General features: G+C 50.8%; 1 protein-coding gene across 1 annotated transcript in view; it reads right to left on the bottom strand.

Moving 5' to 3' along the window:
• The window catches only part of PDIA5 (protein disulfide isomerase family A member 5), a 92756-nt gene that overhangs the window by 53363 nt on the left and 24303 nt on the right, over positions 1 to 15090 (bottom strand). The window contains exons 4-6 of the mRNA XM_068974376.1: positions 7368 to 7451; positions 6839 to 6884; positions 3387 to 3479 (exon numbers count right to left, since the gene is read on the bottom strand). Of these exons, the coding sequence (XP_068830477.1) occupies positions 3387 to 3479; positions 6839 to 6884; positions 7368 to 7451 (223 nt within the window). The remainder of the gene's footprint in view (positions 1 to 3386; positions 3480 to 6838; positions 6885 to 7367; positions 7452 to 15090) is intronic.

Below are 15090 nucleotides of genomic sequence, written 5' to 3'. Positions count from 1 at the left end.
GCTATGGTGGGTGCTTGTTTTCATGGAGGCTCAACTTGGCCAGGCGGGGATCTGCTCGTCACACAACCCGGGCTCACCCAGCCCCATGAACCTTCCCCAGCCCAGCCCTGTCATGCCACCAACCATCCAGGGCCCAGAAGACCATGGCGCACACAGGAGCATCCGGATGAGATGCACCCATCCCCAGGAGGCTACAAGCTAAGTGGATCATTTGTATTTGTAAAACCCTTAGAACGGTGCCTGGCTCGTTATCAGGCAATATATAATCATTTGTTAAATGAATATAATAAATGTAGAAAGACAAATGGTCACAACAATGCTAATGGAGAGACTTCAGCGCAAAGCAGGGCAGGAGACTTTTCTTCCAACCAGTCAATGATGCTCGGGAAAAAGCAAATCTATCAAGGACTGTGGAGTAGCACCATGACAGAGCACATTTTGATTAAAATAAGCTCCTCTAACCAGTTTCCATGGAAGAAAATTAGAGGTTTTTCTCTCTTGAATAATGAAGAAAATAAGAGGAAATTTCAAAATGCAGGCTTCCTGGCAGCAACAAGGCATTAGGTAAATAGATGACGGTACATCCTACACAATGGAATACTACCACAGCATTAGAAACAATGTAGAGGAATATTTAATGTCACAATAAGATGCGCATGTCACATTAAGTAAGGGGGGAAAGCAAGTGACAAAGCAGCATATAAAATGTAATGTTTATGTGTGTATTACACTGAAAGCCTGAAGGCTACAGAAAATACTGGCAGTGAGTATCTCTCAGTAGACAGGGATGGGGTGATTTTTTTTTTCTTTTATGCTTAAGCTGTTTTTTTAAAATTTTCAACAATGAACGTATATTAGTTATAATTTTTCAGTAAGAGAAAAAAGATTAAAATATTTTATGAGAATTTAAAACATTACATAATCAATTCTGATAATGTTAACTCTTATTTATATAGCTAGAGGGTAGAGGCACCCATTTGAAGAGAATCAGTAACCAAGATCTTTGACCCTGACGAGGAGTGGAGGATGCTTTGAAAATGATCTGGAATGCCCGGAGCTAAAACTGTTAAAAAGATCTGAGAAGAAAAGGTTTTCCTGAGCCTGCAGCAATTTGGTTTCATACCCTGAACAGTAACAAATATCATATTACATTCAAAGATGCTTAATTACCTTCAAATAAGTGTGGAACTCTTAAGTTTACAAACAGAAGTCAGCAATTCAAACTTGAATTTGGAACTTCAGTTATTTTATGTGTGGATTTTATTAGCACAAAAGCAGTTAATATTTCTACATGAGAGAAAATAGTACACAGTATAATAAGAGGACTGCCTACAGGCATGGAAAAGATATCTCTGCTTAATATTTCTAGTTACAGAAGCGCAATTTTAGGAGTTTCAGGACATGAACATTTTGGGGGAAGGAGGCAGCAGGCAATCGCTTGTCTGAGAGGCTTTAAAAACACATATTATCATAAAATCCACCTGGGAGAAACCATCGGTTCAGGCTGTCTGTCTTTTCATGGCTATGGGCACAGGAGCCACCACCTCCGGACACTGGGCCCTCCTCCCCTCCTCCTCCTTCTTCCAGCTGATGACACTGGCACTTTCTATCCCAAAAATGTTGACACCCAGCACCTTAATTCAAAACACCCTTCATCCGAAAGGCCCACTTGGTTATCTCATGATGATCACACATGATCCCTCCTCCAGAAAGTATAAATGGCATCATTTCCTTCTGAGCTAATAACAAGCATCAAGAGTCAATGATTTTAAATGAAAAGGGAAGGGAGTCAGAGGAAGATAAAAGGTACGTTTTATCTTCTCAAGATAAAACGAACATTCTCCCTCCATCTACAAAAAATCACTGCTTGCTGCACAGGCCATTTGAAATGTGACAAAGAAGTTCTTGCCCATCCCAGTGGGAAGGCGCAGTCAACCAAGTAAGGCATACATGCGCACATGATAAAAACATAGGCACCCGTGGACAGAGGCACCTTTAGGTCACGTGTGCACATGATAAAAACATAGGTACCTGTGGACAGAGGCAACTTTAGGTCACATGTGCACATGATAAAAACATAGGTGTCCATGGACAAAAAGGCACCTTTAGATCATGTGTGTGCATGATAAAAACACAGGCACTCAGGGACAAAGAGGCACCTTTAGGTCATGTATGCACATGATAAAAACATAGGTGAGTGAGTGAGTGAGTGAAATCGCTCAGTCGTGTCCGACTCTTTGCGACCCCATGGACTGTAGCCTACCAGGCTCCTCTGTCCATGGGATTTTCCAGGCAATAGTCCTGGAGTGGATTGCCATTTCCTTCTCCAGGGTATCTTCCCAACCCAGGGATCGAACCCAGGTCTCCCACATTGTAGACAGACGCTTTACCATCTGAGCCACCAGGGAAGTCCAAAAACATAGGTACCCATGGACAAAAAGGCACCTTTAGGTCATGGGTGCACATGATAAAAACACAGGCACCCATGGACAAAGAGGCACCTTTAGGTCACGTGTGCACATGATAAAAACATAGGTACCCGTGGACAGAGGCACCTTTAGGTCACATGTGCACATGATAAAAACACAGGCATCCATGGACAAACAGGCACCTTTAGGTCACATGTGCACATGATAAAAACACAGGCACCCATGGACAAAGAGGCACCTTTAGGTCACATGTGCACATGATGAAAACACAGGCACCCATGGACAAAAAGGCACCTTTAGGTCACACGTGCACATGATAAAAACATAGGTACCCATGGACAAAAAGGCACCTTTAGGTCATGTGTGTGTATGATGAAAACACAGGCACCCATGGACAAAGAGGCACCTTTAGGTCTTGTGGGGCAGGCTTCGAAGGGAAGAGGTTCAGGGTTGTATGCAGACTAGACTTCAGAGCCACCCTTCCACCCCCCACCCCAGCCAAACCCAGAAACTGAACTTGTTCAAAATTAACACAGTGACCCAGAATTGTAAAGACCTGACTCAAGTCTCTGAAAATCCAACCCAAACCTCCCAAATATTTTTAAACAACAACAAGTAAAAAAGCAAACACAAAATCCACCTTAGAAATAATGCCAAAAAAACAAAAAGGCAACAACCACATTACATAATGAGAAAGAAACATTTAAATGTCCCTATAAGGAAAATGCACACATGTTAAAATACATTATATAAGGCAGTGGAGAACAGAAGAAGCCCCAGGCAGCTAATCTCCTGTTGTTTCCATCTCGGAGCTCGGAAGGGAAACCAAATGTCAAGGCCTGGCCCCTTGCAGGTTCCACAGTATCCCTACTTCTCAGTTCCTCAGTCATCTCTGCTGGAGGACCCTGGTTGAGGGGAAGCTTCCAAAGCCCATCAGAATTGACATGGAAAAATTACCTTTTCATTGTCAATGTGGACAACATCTTTGGCTCCAGGATCTTCCTCCCACAGTGGGGGACCTTTCGGATCCTTCAGAAAGGCCACTATTGACTGAGGAAAAGGACAGAGAAGGGAAAACTCATTTTAGCCAGGATAAGAGGAAGTGAGGGGATCAGGAACCTGCCCCATCCCCTACCTGGAGACTATAGTGCCTGAAAGTGGAAGCACGCAGCCTGTGGGCAAATGACTGGGGTGCGCCATGCCATCACCCACTGGCAGCACTGCTAAGCACCCTAAAAACGCACCCCACATGACACTCACTCTGGTCCACTGACACCTACCATACTTCTTCAGGGACAAGAGAGAGGAAGTTCGAGACAACTAGCTGGCTTATTCAAAACAGAGGCACATGCTTCTAATAAATTCTCTTCCAGAAAGTCTCCCTGATCAGTTTGAATAAAGGTCTCCAGTCCCAGGCAATGTAAGATACTTACACATTCACACAGCCATTAAAACCGTCAATGGCATAAGCAAGTCAATCACGCCTGCTTGTAACCTGCTTGGTATTTCATGATCTAAACTGGTTTGGGAGTGCATTAAATCCTCATCATCCTCTCTGGGATGCAGGTGGGAAGCCCCCCAAGGCAGGGTGCTCATAACTGTGGCCCCCTGGTTGCTGGACTTCTCTCCTTAGAGACATTTTTCTAGACGGACCAAGACCTTCAGGATAAAGGGCTTAACTAGCCTTTGTCTTGTGGACAACTGATTCAGCTCTCTGCTCCCCTTGAGCAGGACACACATGGAGCAGGAATGTGGGGGGGTCAGGGGGACAAATCCCTCCGCTCCCCTCCCCACCAGCCACACGACGGAAGCTGCATTCCCTTGGCTTTCAAACAGTCATCTGAGAAATGCCGCTCAAAGCCTGTGACAGCCAGGACCAGGTACCAGAAACCAGCTGAGCCTCTATCCCTCCAACCCTGGAGAGGTGGCCTCCTTGTCATCAGACGAGCCCTCAGTGTTCTGCAACTGGATGCAAGATTCCGTGACATCTGCCTGCTTTGAGCATGCTCCTGTGAGCAGATGATGAGCTGGGTGTGCCACGTGTGTGCTGGGGAGGGAGGGAGGGAGGTCCGTGGTGAGGATGGAAAAACCCCTGAGTGAGGCTGTGCATCCAGCCCCCAACCGGTCGCACACAGAGGACCTGGGAGGCTTGCTATTTCTTAGAAATTCCTTTTTGGAAAGAGCTCTATGGGAGAGTGGGAGACAGCCAGGACTTCACAGAATTTCATTCAGATAATGTTCCCTGTCTGTCCAAACAGAGCTATGAAACGCCTGCTGGCAAGAAAAGATGGCTGTTCCTACCAGGCAAAGGCGGATCAGCCTTCTCTCAGCACCTTGTCAAAGCTTCACTGGGATGATAACAGCCAAAGTGAGGCCAGCAGGGCTGCCCTGAAGCCACACTCACCCACAGCCACAAGGCACGCCCACGAGCCATGTGATTAAGATGCTTATGGGAGCCCACCCGCCTGCTGTTCCAGAAAGCCTGGTGCAGATGCTATCAACTTAGGGTGCACCGTGGACCTCAACAGTCTGTGCAGCCCGAGACTCATGGGAAAACGCTCCCTCCAATGTATGTATGCACACAGTGTCTAGGGATAAGGCCCACAGCTTCCAGGAGATTCTCAGTAGGATAGGAACTCAAAGTAGGTAGGAACTACTGCCCTGGGGCGGCGGGTGGCACTCCTGGCCTGTGCCAGCACCAGCCGAGTTAAAGTACTAGCACCCCACCCCTGCCTCGGCGTCAAGGCCCCTTCTGAACCGTACAAGGGGACAGCAACAACAGCCAGACTGTGCACCCACCCTGCCGGGGGACTCCTCCATCTTTCCAGAGATAGAAGCTCAGGAGAAACCCTGAAGGGAAAACGGACCTGAGACCAAGGAGGGCTTCGCTCACGGCTGCTCCCCCTGAGAAGCTGGAGCTTTCGGGCAGCCATGGGGAGCTCCACCATCACACACGCCTACTCTAGAGAACGCCAGAGACTCCTCCCCAGTCCTTGATGGCCCCATGGGCTTTGGGGACCCTGGGACCAAGGATGCCCTCTCCCTACCTAAGACCTTGACCCTGTACCATGCTCAGCCACTTCTCCAGCTCCTTGATGCCAAGATCACAGGCAGGACGGGAGCGAGCAGATCCCATATACTTAGTCTTTGTGAGACGGTGGACAGAAGCCAGGACTCAGCCTCCCCGACCCAGGCAGGTCCAGATCACCTACCTGGGTGTCTCTCCTGCCACTGCAGTTCTGAGAAGCTGCTATTCCCTGCTCCTCAAGCCCAGGACAGACTCCTCAGAGGGCCAGCTAAATAATACACTGAACACAACCTCCAGACACAAAACAAAAAGCCCCACCACCTCTATCAGCAATGCCCCCACACCACCCAGCTTCCACATCTGGGGAGCACGTGTTACCACTTCCGCTGACATCTTAACACAGAATAAGAGGGGTTAAGCAACTCTAGTTGGTAGAATTATCTCTAAGTGTCTAAGTGGGTGTTTAAGATGATGAGTAATCAGGCTGAGTCTGTATTAGGTAAAAGCTACGGCAACTTAAAAAAAAAATAGAGTTAATGGATAAACAAAGAATGACCAGGGAGGTAGGGGGAGAGAGGCAGAGGGAGAAGGGCATGGACAGCCACACAAACAGACGGACAGACAAAAAAGAATGGAAGGAAACAGATGGAAAGAGAGAGACAAAGAGAGAGGAGCCCAGGCTCTAATGCAGTCTAAGCAGGAGAATCAGAGAGGGTGGGTTCAACATATGCTGCGACAGAAGGAACACATGGCCCTAGCCAGGGCAGGGGAGGCCGCCTGGACCAGAGCAGGAGAAAAATGATCTGAGGAAGGGATCACGGAGGAGGAGAACCAAGGGCAGTGGAAGGACTTGGGCCCCGGAGAGCTGCCAGGGGAGACAGGACAGCACCTGCAGGGCAGAGAATCTCCATTCTTGTTTTCACTGATGCTTGTCTATCTCTTTTTGAATCGGATTTGTAGCCGAGAATGGCTCAGTGACGTGGGCATCTCATCTGGACCAAGCTGCTGCCCTGCCCGGGAACTGCAGGCTGTGCTAACCTGGGCACCGCTGGCCCCCTCAGGCCTATGGGCAGCCCCCAGGGACATGACTGCAGAGGTGAAGGAGGGCTCTGGACCACAGTTGAAGGGAGACTCTGGCCTCTGCAGAGGAGGGATGATGTCAGACGTCTCACTGGACAGAGTGATGTCAGATGTCTCTCACTGAAAGAGTCACAAACTGTCTACAAAGCGGCAGGTCATCCCCACTGGTTTCACAGCTACAAACTTCTCCAGGCATTCTGCTGACCTATGCTCTACAGATGAGACTCCCTCAGATCATTCGGAAAGGCATTTGTGCACTCTGCCCTTCCTCCTCTGCTGAGAACAAGGCAGGGAAATTTACCTTAAACGTCACAGCTCGGTTATATGCAGTATGAAATGCACCATCTCTGTGAAAACAGGAGAAAAAGGTGTTAACTTTAGGATTGGTTATGAAGACATGGGCTTCCCAGGTGGTGCTAGTGGTAAAGAAGCTGCCTGCAGGAGACAGAGAGACTTGGGTTCGATCCCTGGGCATGGAAGATTCCCCGGAGGAGGACATGGCAACCCACTCCAGTATTCTTGCTTGGAGAATCCCATGGACAGAGGAGCTTGGTGGGCTACGGTCCATAGCATCACAAAAAAGTCAGATACGACTGAAACGACTTGTCACGCACTCACGTGAAGACACTTAACCTTTTGGTTTCCTGCAGAATCTTAGTAAGATTCAGCTGCTGAACACAGCTCAAGTTTGTTTTTAAGAAATAATTGTAAACACACAAAAAAATCATTCTGAAATAAAATTAATCTCACTAAAAACTGCGGTTTTCAGAGAATACCAATGAAAGCTTTCAGCATTTATTTGGAAATTGGAAAAGTCTATGTGTACTTACTGGTAATGGAATAATTCAACCTTTTCGTCCTTCGCACTCAGGTCAACTTTCATCTTCTTGCACAATTTTCTACTTTCTGCTTCACTGAAAGACACAAATGTTGGGGAAAAGACACTTGTTACCTAAAGTCCTCGTGAAGGTTTTTGACAGAGGAAAATCTGCTGGTGGCCTAAGAGTAAAGCAGATAACTTGGGATTCTCAACAGCAAGTGAGGCCCTCACTACAAATGAGTTCTCAGAGAACTGGAGGAAGGAGGGAAACCAGCAGGATCGGGACTGATCTGGAAAGACAGAGGCAAGCAGATGGGGAAGACATATCACTGCCTGTAAGGGGCCATCTGGTGGATCCGGACAAAGTAAGTTCCCTAAAAGCTTAGTGGGCAGGTGGTACATTGTAAGAAAAACCAGCTCAGGGGAGTGGTTCCCAATCCTGGCTGCTCACTAGAATCACCTGGGGGAAGTTTGCAAACATACTGATTCCCTGACCCTCTCGCAGACCATGACTCAGAAGCTCCACCTGTAGCCCCAGCGAGTTTTTCGTTTTTTAATCTCTGACATGCGGCATGTGCCACCACCAGACCAGGGTAGGAGAGAAATGTTCTATGATGTGGAAGGAGTTACAAAATCTGATCAGGTATTGAAAGCCAGAGAGAGAACGGTGAAAGGTTCAGTGAGATGCTGGCATCTGCAGGATCACACTCCTGCAGCTCTTCTAACGAGAAGCGTCGGCCGGGTGCCATCCACTATTCCCCAAGTGCTTATGCATGACCCCTCTAATCTTGCTTCCCGTTCTGTTAGACCTCTGATCTCAAAATGTGGTCCCTGGACCAGCAGTATCAGCACAGCCCAGGAGCCTGTCAGAAGTGCAAATTCTCAGCCCCCTCCCAGACCTACTCAATCAAAACACCCAGCGGGTCCTCATGCAACCGTGTTTTAAGGAGGCTCACAGGTGATCTGATGCCTGCTGCCACCCAGCCTGGCTCTCCCTCATCTCTCCAATCCCTCTCCCACCCCCATGAGGCTTGGTTTCCCCTGTGCCTTGCACCAGCCCCCTCATAGACCTCACCTGCTCTCGCAGCCTCCCTATGACCTCACCACACTCAGCCAAGTCTTCCCAACTTCCAACCAGAGGCAACCAGCTACCCCACTCATACAGCCAGGACCCTCTCCCCACATCTCAGTGGACTCAGTGAGGGTCTCTCAGCACCCCCACCCTGCACCAATCCCAGCTGACTACACTGCATGAGAAACTTTGTTCTACCTGGTATGACCACCACCTGAGGGAAGTCCTGTCAGCTCCCACCTGTTCACCTTTGACAGCCATCAGCTTCACACAGCTGTGCACCAGCCCTGGAGCAGATGGACTAATTACACCATTCAGCTCAATTCTAAAAGCCACACTCACAACGGATAGGCAACACTATGGAACCTCATTTCAAGTGTGAATATGCAATTCACAATTCAAGAAGCATGTCTTACTGGCCAGGTGCGTGGGTTGGACAGGGTGTGTCAGGCACTCTCAGGGACCCCCCTAAACCTCCAGACCATCCGTCCCTATGCAGTCCTACTTGTAGCAGCCATCACTGTAGCCCCTGCAGCTTCCAGCCACAACCCCGCTCCAGCACACAGAGAACTCAAGAAACGCACACTGACCTCAGGAAGGAAGGCTAATGACGTGGCCATGGCTGCTCCCCCAGGGAGGTGAGGACCTTTTAAGACAGGGAGTCCAGAGAGGACAGATAAGCTGGTGCGGAGGGGACCCAGAAGGGCCAAGAGAGTGCATCCAGGGGCCCTGTAAGGTGCAGCCACGAAGCCACGCACCCACTGACGGTGGTGATTACCGTCTAGTCTGCCCGTCCCACACATGCTCTGTGGTGAAGCCACATGGACAGGCAGCAGGGTCTGTTTGACAGCTGAGTCTGAGGTGCCCTTTCTGTGCCCCAAGGAAGACGAGAGGGCTCAACTGGGATGTTTACAACCATTCCCTTGGCACTTTCCCTGTCTGGCTTTGTTCTGCTTCATGCAACGATTTCTGGGACCACCGACTGTCCACTCAAACATAACAACAAATAGCAGCTATGGCAGAAACCAGGTCCAGGTGCCCATGGCACCCTTGCGCTACACTGGCATCCAGCAGGGGCACCCAGACTGCAAGGCAGCCTCATACCAGCACTCTCCTCGTGGAGCCTGGCTGGCAGCCTCTTCCTATGATTTTATGAAGCAGAGAAAGGAGAGACGGGGCCTAGTCTTTGCTACCCCAACCCCGGCCAGCTGTGCAGAAAAAGCCTACTCCTTGGAAAAAAGCCTTGCTGTCCCGGGGAACCCAGGCCAGGCTTAGGAGTATCCCAAAGCAGCTGGGTGGAGCTGGGGGGTGGGCATGGGAGTTCCTCACAGGCATGCCCAGCCCCGCCCACAGCCAGCCTATGACCTGATGACTGTCCAGCAACCACAACTCCATCTCGGCCACAGGATCCCTCAGGCTGACTCTGCAACCCTCTCCTCTCCTCTGCTCCACACACCACCGCCGCCCCGCCCCGGCCCCCCACCACACACGCACAAGCACACGCACGCACGCACGCACACTCACGCACATGCGCAGGCACCCAGGGCGGTGTGTGGGGAGCCGGCTTCCAAACCTCTCTGAGCACCTCTGTTCTCAGATCCCAGTGCCTCAGCCCCCCTCATCTGGCACTGCCGCCGCCCTTCCCCACTGGCTCTCTGCCCTTCCCCCAATACGTCCACTGACTGTCACCCCCATCAGAAAGCTTTGCTCCACCAAGCCGATGGCTTTGTTTTGTTCATGGCTGGTTCCCCAGGGTTACAGCGGCTGCCGGCACATAGCAGGCGCTCTATAAATAGCCTGAGCGAGTGAGTGAGTGATGCTGGCTGTCGTGCTGGGATGAGGCGCTCATGGCTGGCTCTCTGGGCTCTGCCTACTGAGCTCCAGGAATCCTGCCAGGTGACAATTCCTGACAGTGCGCTCTCATATCGGCTCCCCCACTTCCTACGATTCTGACTCTCAGAGTGTGTATGTGTGTGTGTGTGTGTGCACATATGCACTAACTGTGCAGTACACTAAAAGTCATAAGAGTTCAAGAAAGGGGAAAATTACCCAAGCTCAGGGACTTAAAAGGATCTGGGTTGATAGATTTCACAGTTAATTGTGCGCCGCCCTTCCCTAGCCAATGACTAATGCTCTGGCGGGGAAGGAGACAAAGGCAGACAGCAGGGAATGAGCTGCTTTGCTGGGATGAGAGGGAGGGGACAACCACAGAAAGTGGCTGGCCTTACAAAGGTCTTCACCTGTCATTCCCCAGACTGTCCTGCAGGAACCAGCCTTCTCTGCTGGCGCCTCACCGTCTTCTGCCTGATTACTGGTTACTCACCCCTTGACCTGCCACATCCCCTCTTCTCCCGCCTCCCTGGACTCTGCTCTACAGAGAATGTGGAGGAAGATCACTGAGGCCTTTTCACACTTCCCTCCCCATCCCCAGCCCAGACAGACAGCCCAGTGTTTTTGTTCAACTTTGTTGTGGGTCGCTGGCCAGCAGTGCAGAGAGTGGCTGCAGGTACACAGTGGTGTGCTTACTAATCTGCACGTGCAATGAGGATCATTCAAGAGATCCACCAGAGATACAAGGTGAGAGGGTGAGAGCAGGAAGAGAGAGAAGTAAGGTGCTGGAGGCTCGGAAAGTGGGTACCAGACTTACAGAAGTCGCAGCCTAAGTAGGAAACCCTCCCGCAGTGGCCGCAGCTGCAGCGACTGGGCATCTAGGTCTGGCTGTGCCACTAGCCAGCCTGTGACCTCCAGTAGGACCCTGGTTCCCCAGCTGCAAAATGCAGAGTTGTCACACAAGCTGGACAGAGCTTTCCATCCCTCTACGGGACCAAGTATTACTAAAACACCAAGGCAGGCTGCTTGTATCCTGATGGACAAACCAGGAGCCAGAAGCCAGGACAGATGGTGGAGATTCAAAAAATGATCTGAACCTCCATCATCTCTCTCCTAACTCACGACCAGATCCTCGCTTGGCCAGGCAACAACCTTACATCCACTCAAACCCTGGGCAGCCTCCTGCAGCAGGCAGAAAACAGATTATAAGGACCCCCAGCCTGTCTTGGACACTGTGTGCCCTTGGCCCACTCAGCCTTCCTGGGGTCCGTTTCCCTACCAAAGAAGAGACCCCATCCACTGGGTCTAACATGGCAGGATTCTGAGCAGATGTACCTGTGACCCTGAGGGTGGGAAGGAGAGGAAAGGTGGGACATGTTCCTCCCTTCAGAGACATGAAGAAAATGAGAGATGAGTGAGTGAGCAAGAAACAGCATCAGAGTGACTTGTGGAGGACAACATGGAAGGAAGGGGTTGGCAGACAAAGCTGGGAGGCAGAAAACAGCCCTGGAAGAGCTGGGCCTCCAGTTTGCCAGGACCTGGGGGCCTGGTCATTAGCCCTGCTGACAACAGGATTCCCACAGCAGGATCCTCCCAGGTCTGCCTGTCCTCCTGGGTACGACCTCAAGAAGGCACCTGATCGAGTATGAATCACCCAGCAGAGCTCATAAGAGAGACAGGATGCAAGAAAGAGGAGTGTGTCATCCCATCCTCCACCTGCTTCCCCAGCCCAGCAGTTCTGGAGGGGATATAGCACCCTCATGAGAGCATGGCAGCATGCCAGGAGGTGTCTGAAGCTACAACAAAAGCACGACAACCTCTTCTGGAAGCCCACTTTATATCCCATGGTAATTCAACATGCTTACATGTAAAGGAGCAAATAATTTCTGGAAGAAAACATGGGCTTCAAAATATGTCATGCCTGCCCTGGCAGGCCCCCCATCTCGGATCTGGGAAGCCAGTGCTGCTCCTGGGGAAAGACAGCAGATAGAAGAATGAGAGCGGGGAAGAAGGGAAATGCTGTAACATAATGACCTTAACCCTCGGGAGAAGAAAGCAGCAAGCACCCCATAAGGCTGCCTCGGCCCAGTGAGAATCAGCCCCTGGAATTAGCACGCCGGGCACAGGTCCTGCCTGCTGGCTCCAGCTTCGCTGCCCAGACAGCAGCACTCCGAGCCAAGGCTGAGCCCGATGCCAGGCTGCAGAGCATGCAGGGAATACCAACTCCCTCACACACAACCCACTTAAGAGCTGAACAAGTACCACCAGCCAACCCGAGTGTGGCTGCCGAGATCTGAGCCAGGAGGTAGAGTGAGGGGAAGGGAGAGCTGACAGGTCCCTGGACGGAGGCCAGAAAGCCTACAGACACCTCAGAGCAACAAGTTACGGGCCCGGGACCTGGGAGAAAACCGGCAGAGAAGGGTGTGTGTGGCTGTGGGTGTGCAGGCAGGGGTAGGGAGGAAAGAGCCTGAAAAGCAAGGAAAAGAGAAGAAATATCCACATAGAGAAGAGAGGAGGAAAAAGACCAAAAGAATGGGCAGGGACCAGAGACAGGAAGAGGCAAGAGAAACCATCAAAGGAGGAGAGGGGAGAGAGGCTGAGAGGGAAGGACAGGAGGGATGTCAGAGGCAGACACCTAGGGTGGGGAGAGACATGAAGACCAGAAGCCTCCCACACACTTACATGAATACACGGGCCTTCATGTGCATACATACAGGCACCTATGTGTACGCACATAAGAGCCTGGTAGCTTCCAGAATGTTCTCAACCAGGCTATGTAGGGATGAGAGCAGCTTGGAAGATTCAACTCCACGTTTCATACAAGAGAAGACTGAAGCCCAGAGATGGGCAGTGACTTGCCAAAGGTCACACAGCTATTCGCTGTCAGAGCCTAGGCTCAAAGCCAGGGCTCAAACCTGCAGTCCTACAAGTCTCACAGCACCCCACAGTTCTTAAGGGTCCAAACAGAACAGCCCATGCACTGCAGCTGACTCATCTTTCTTCAGAGGCATCCTCACAATGACCAACGGATCCTCACCCAAGGAAAAGCTCTTGAAGACAAATACATCATCTCCCCCCCTCCAGCTTCTTGATGCCCTACCAACCTGGCCCAGATGAAAAATAAGGAGAGTAGAATGGGATCTCAGATTTAAATTCTATTCTACAAAGAACTTTCATTTACCTGATCCTCACCATGGACCCAGAAAGAAAGCAGAGTATGTATTACTGTCCCATTTTACAGATGAGTAAACAGATTCAGGGTAAGCGACCTGGTCAGGGTCACTGAGGTAGTAAGCAGCTGAGCTGACCCTTCAGCCAGGGGCTGTGTCATTACTGCACACACTCTACAGACTCCCTACCCTGGAGCACTGTCTTCTCTTCCCCAGATGCCCCCTGGCCCCCTCACCTGCCTTCTAAAGGAGGAAAGCAGAGGGGCCATCATCCCACCCCAAGTCCCGGCATCCCCATTCTGCCTCCATCCCTTCGCTGGCAAGGTGGGACACAGAGGTGGGGAACCACACGCAGCAGGGCCACGCACGGGCAGCCGTGCTCCAGCTGTTCACCTGTGGTCCCCGGCTCACGCACCTGCAGAGCAGTGGAGAGCACTTGCCAGAGCATTTCTGCCCTTCCATCTGCCCACCCCAGGGGCATCTCATTCAGACTCATGAGCACAGCTGAGTGCTGTTAGGGCGACGGTTGAGAGCTGTCATCACAGGGCTTGGAAAGAACACACTGGGTTCCCCTAATGATTTATGGGGCACGTTCGGAAATCCCTGAGCAGGAGCAGCTGAGCAGAAGGGGTTCTCCAGCTCACATCCATGGGGATCTCCCTGTGTGATGGTGATCCGTGCCCTGCCACCCAGGGTGGCCCGCATGGACCAGAGCTCCCAGTTCTATCCCTGCGGTTGTTCTGGGGAAGATTTAGTTGTATCCTACTTCTGATATTCTGGCTTCCAACATCATCCATTATAGCTCCATAATCCACCTACTTATCTAAGCTTTTAAAAGCTACTTAATATTTCAGCTTATGCCTCCTCTTAGAGGCATGAGTTGAGTAGCAATTATGTGAACAGTCAACCCTTTGTCTTCAGGTTACCTCTTTAAAGTCGAAAGTTGCCCCCTAGATCTTCATCTTAGAGCATCAAGTCACAGGATTCTCTCTCCCAGTGGCACTTTTTATTGATTCCAGACATTATGTCTCCAAATGAGCCCCCAGTTCACTTCTTAGTCTGTCTTTACACACTAAGCCCAGCCCCATACAGTCCTGCCTGTCCAGGGAGCAAGGCAGGACTGTCACCTCCAGACCCATCGGCCAGACAACCTGCGGGGCCGCACCACAGGGAGCTGCCTGCAGCGAAGGCCAGGGCACGTGAAAGACCTGGTCCTCTGAAGGTGTGCCCCAAGTCTGAACTCAACCTCCTCTGTGAAGTTTTCTTCAACCTTTCTAGGCAGAATGAATGAAGTGACTGTAAGCACCTGGCTAGATGTCTGCTGCCTCCTTGCACACTGCAATCCTCAAAGACACTACTAGCCAGGTCTGTGCCTCAAAGCACAGAATAAGTGCTCACATGAATGGACCCAGGTGGATGGGGTCCATCCACCTAAACCAAGCTCTTCTGCCCACTTCCGCCACCTACAAGCCTGGGAAGGACTCCCTGTGATGAGGCTCCACTGGCTTGGTATGGACATTCCAGAGCACCCTATCCCCTCTAACGGGCTCTATCACTTTGCCAGTCACACAGAGCAGTCCTGGTAAAATACAGGAGACAGAGACACACCTGGGAGACAAGAACACTTCCAGACCCACTTTGAACTAGAAGTAACCAACAAC

This window comes from Capricornis sumatraensis, chromosome 1 (assembly GCF_032405125.1).
Source record: "Capricornis sumatraensis isolate serow.1 chromosome 1, serow.2, whole genome shotgun sequence".
NCBI classification, from domain to species: domain Eukaryota; kingdom Metazoa; phylum Chordata; class Mammalia; order Artiodactyla; family Bovidae; genus Capricornis; species Capricornis sumatraensis.
This window is presented reverse-complemented; position numbering and strand designations above follow the sequence as displayed.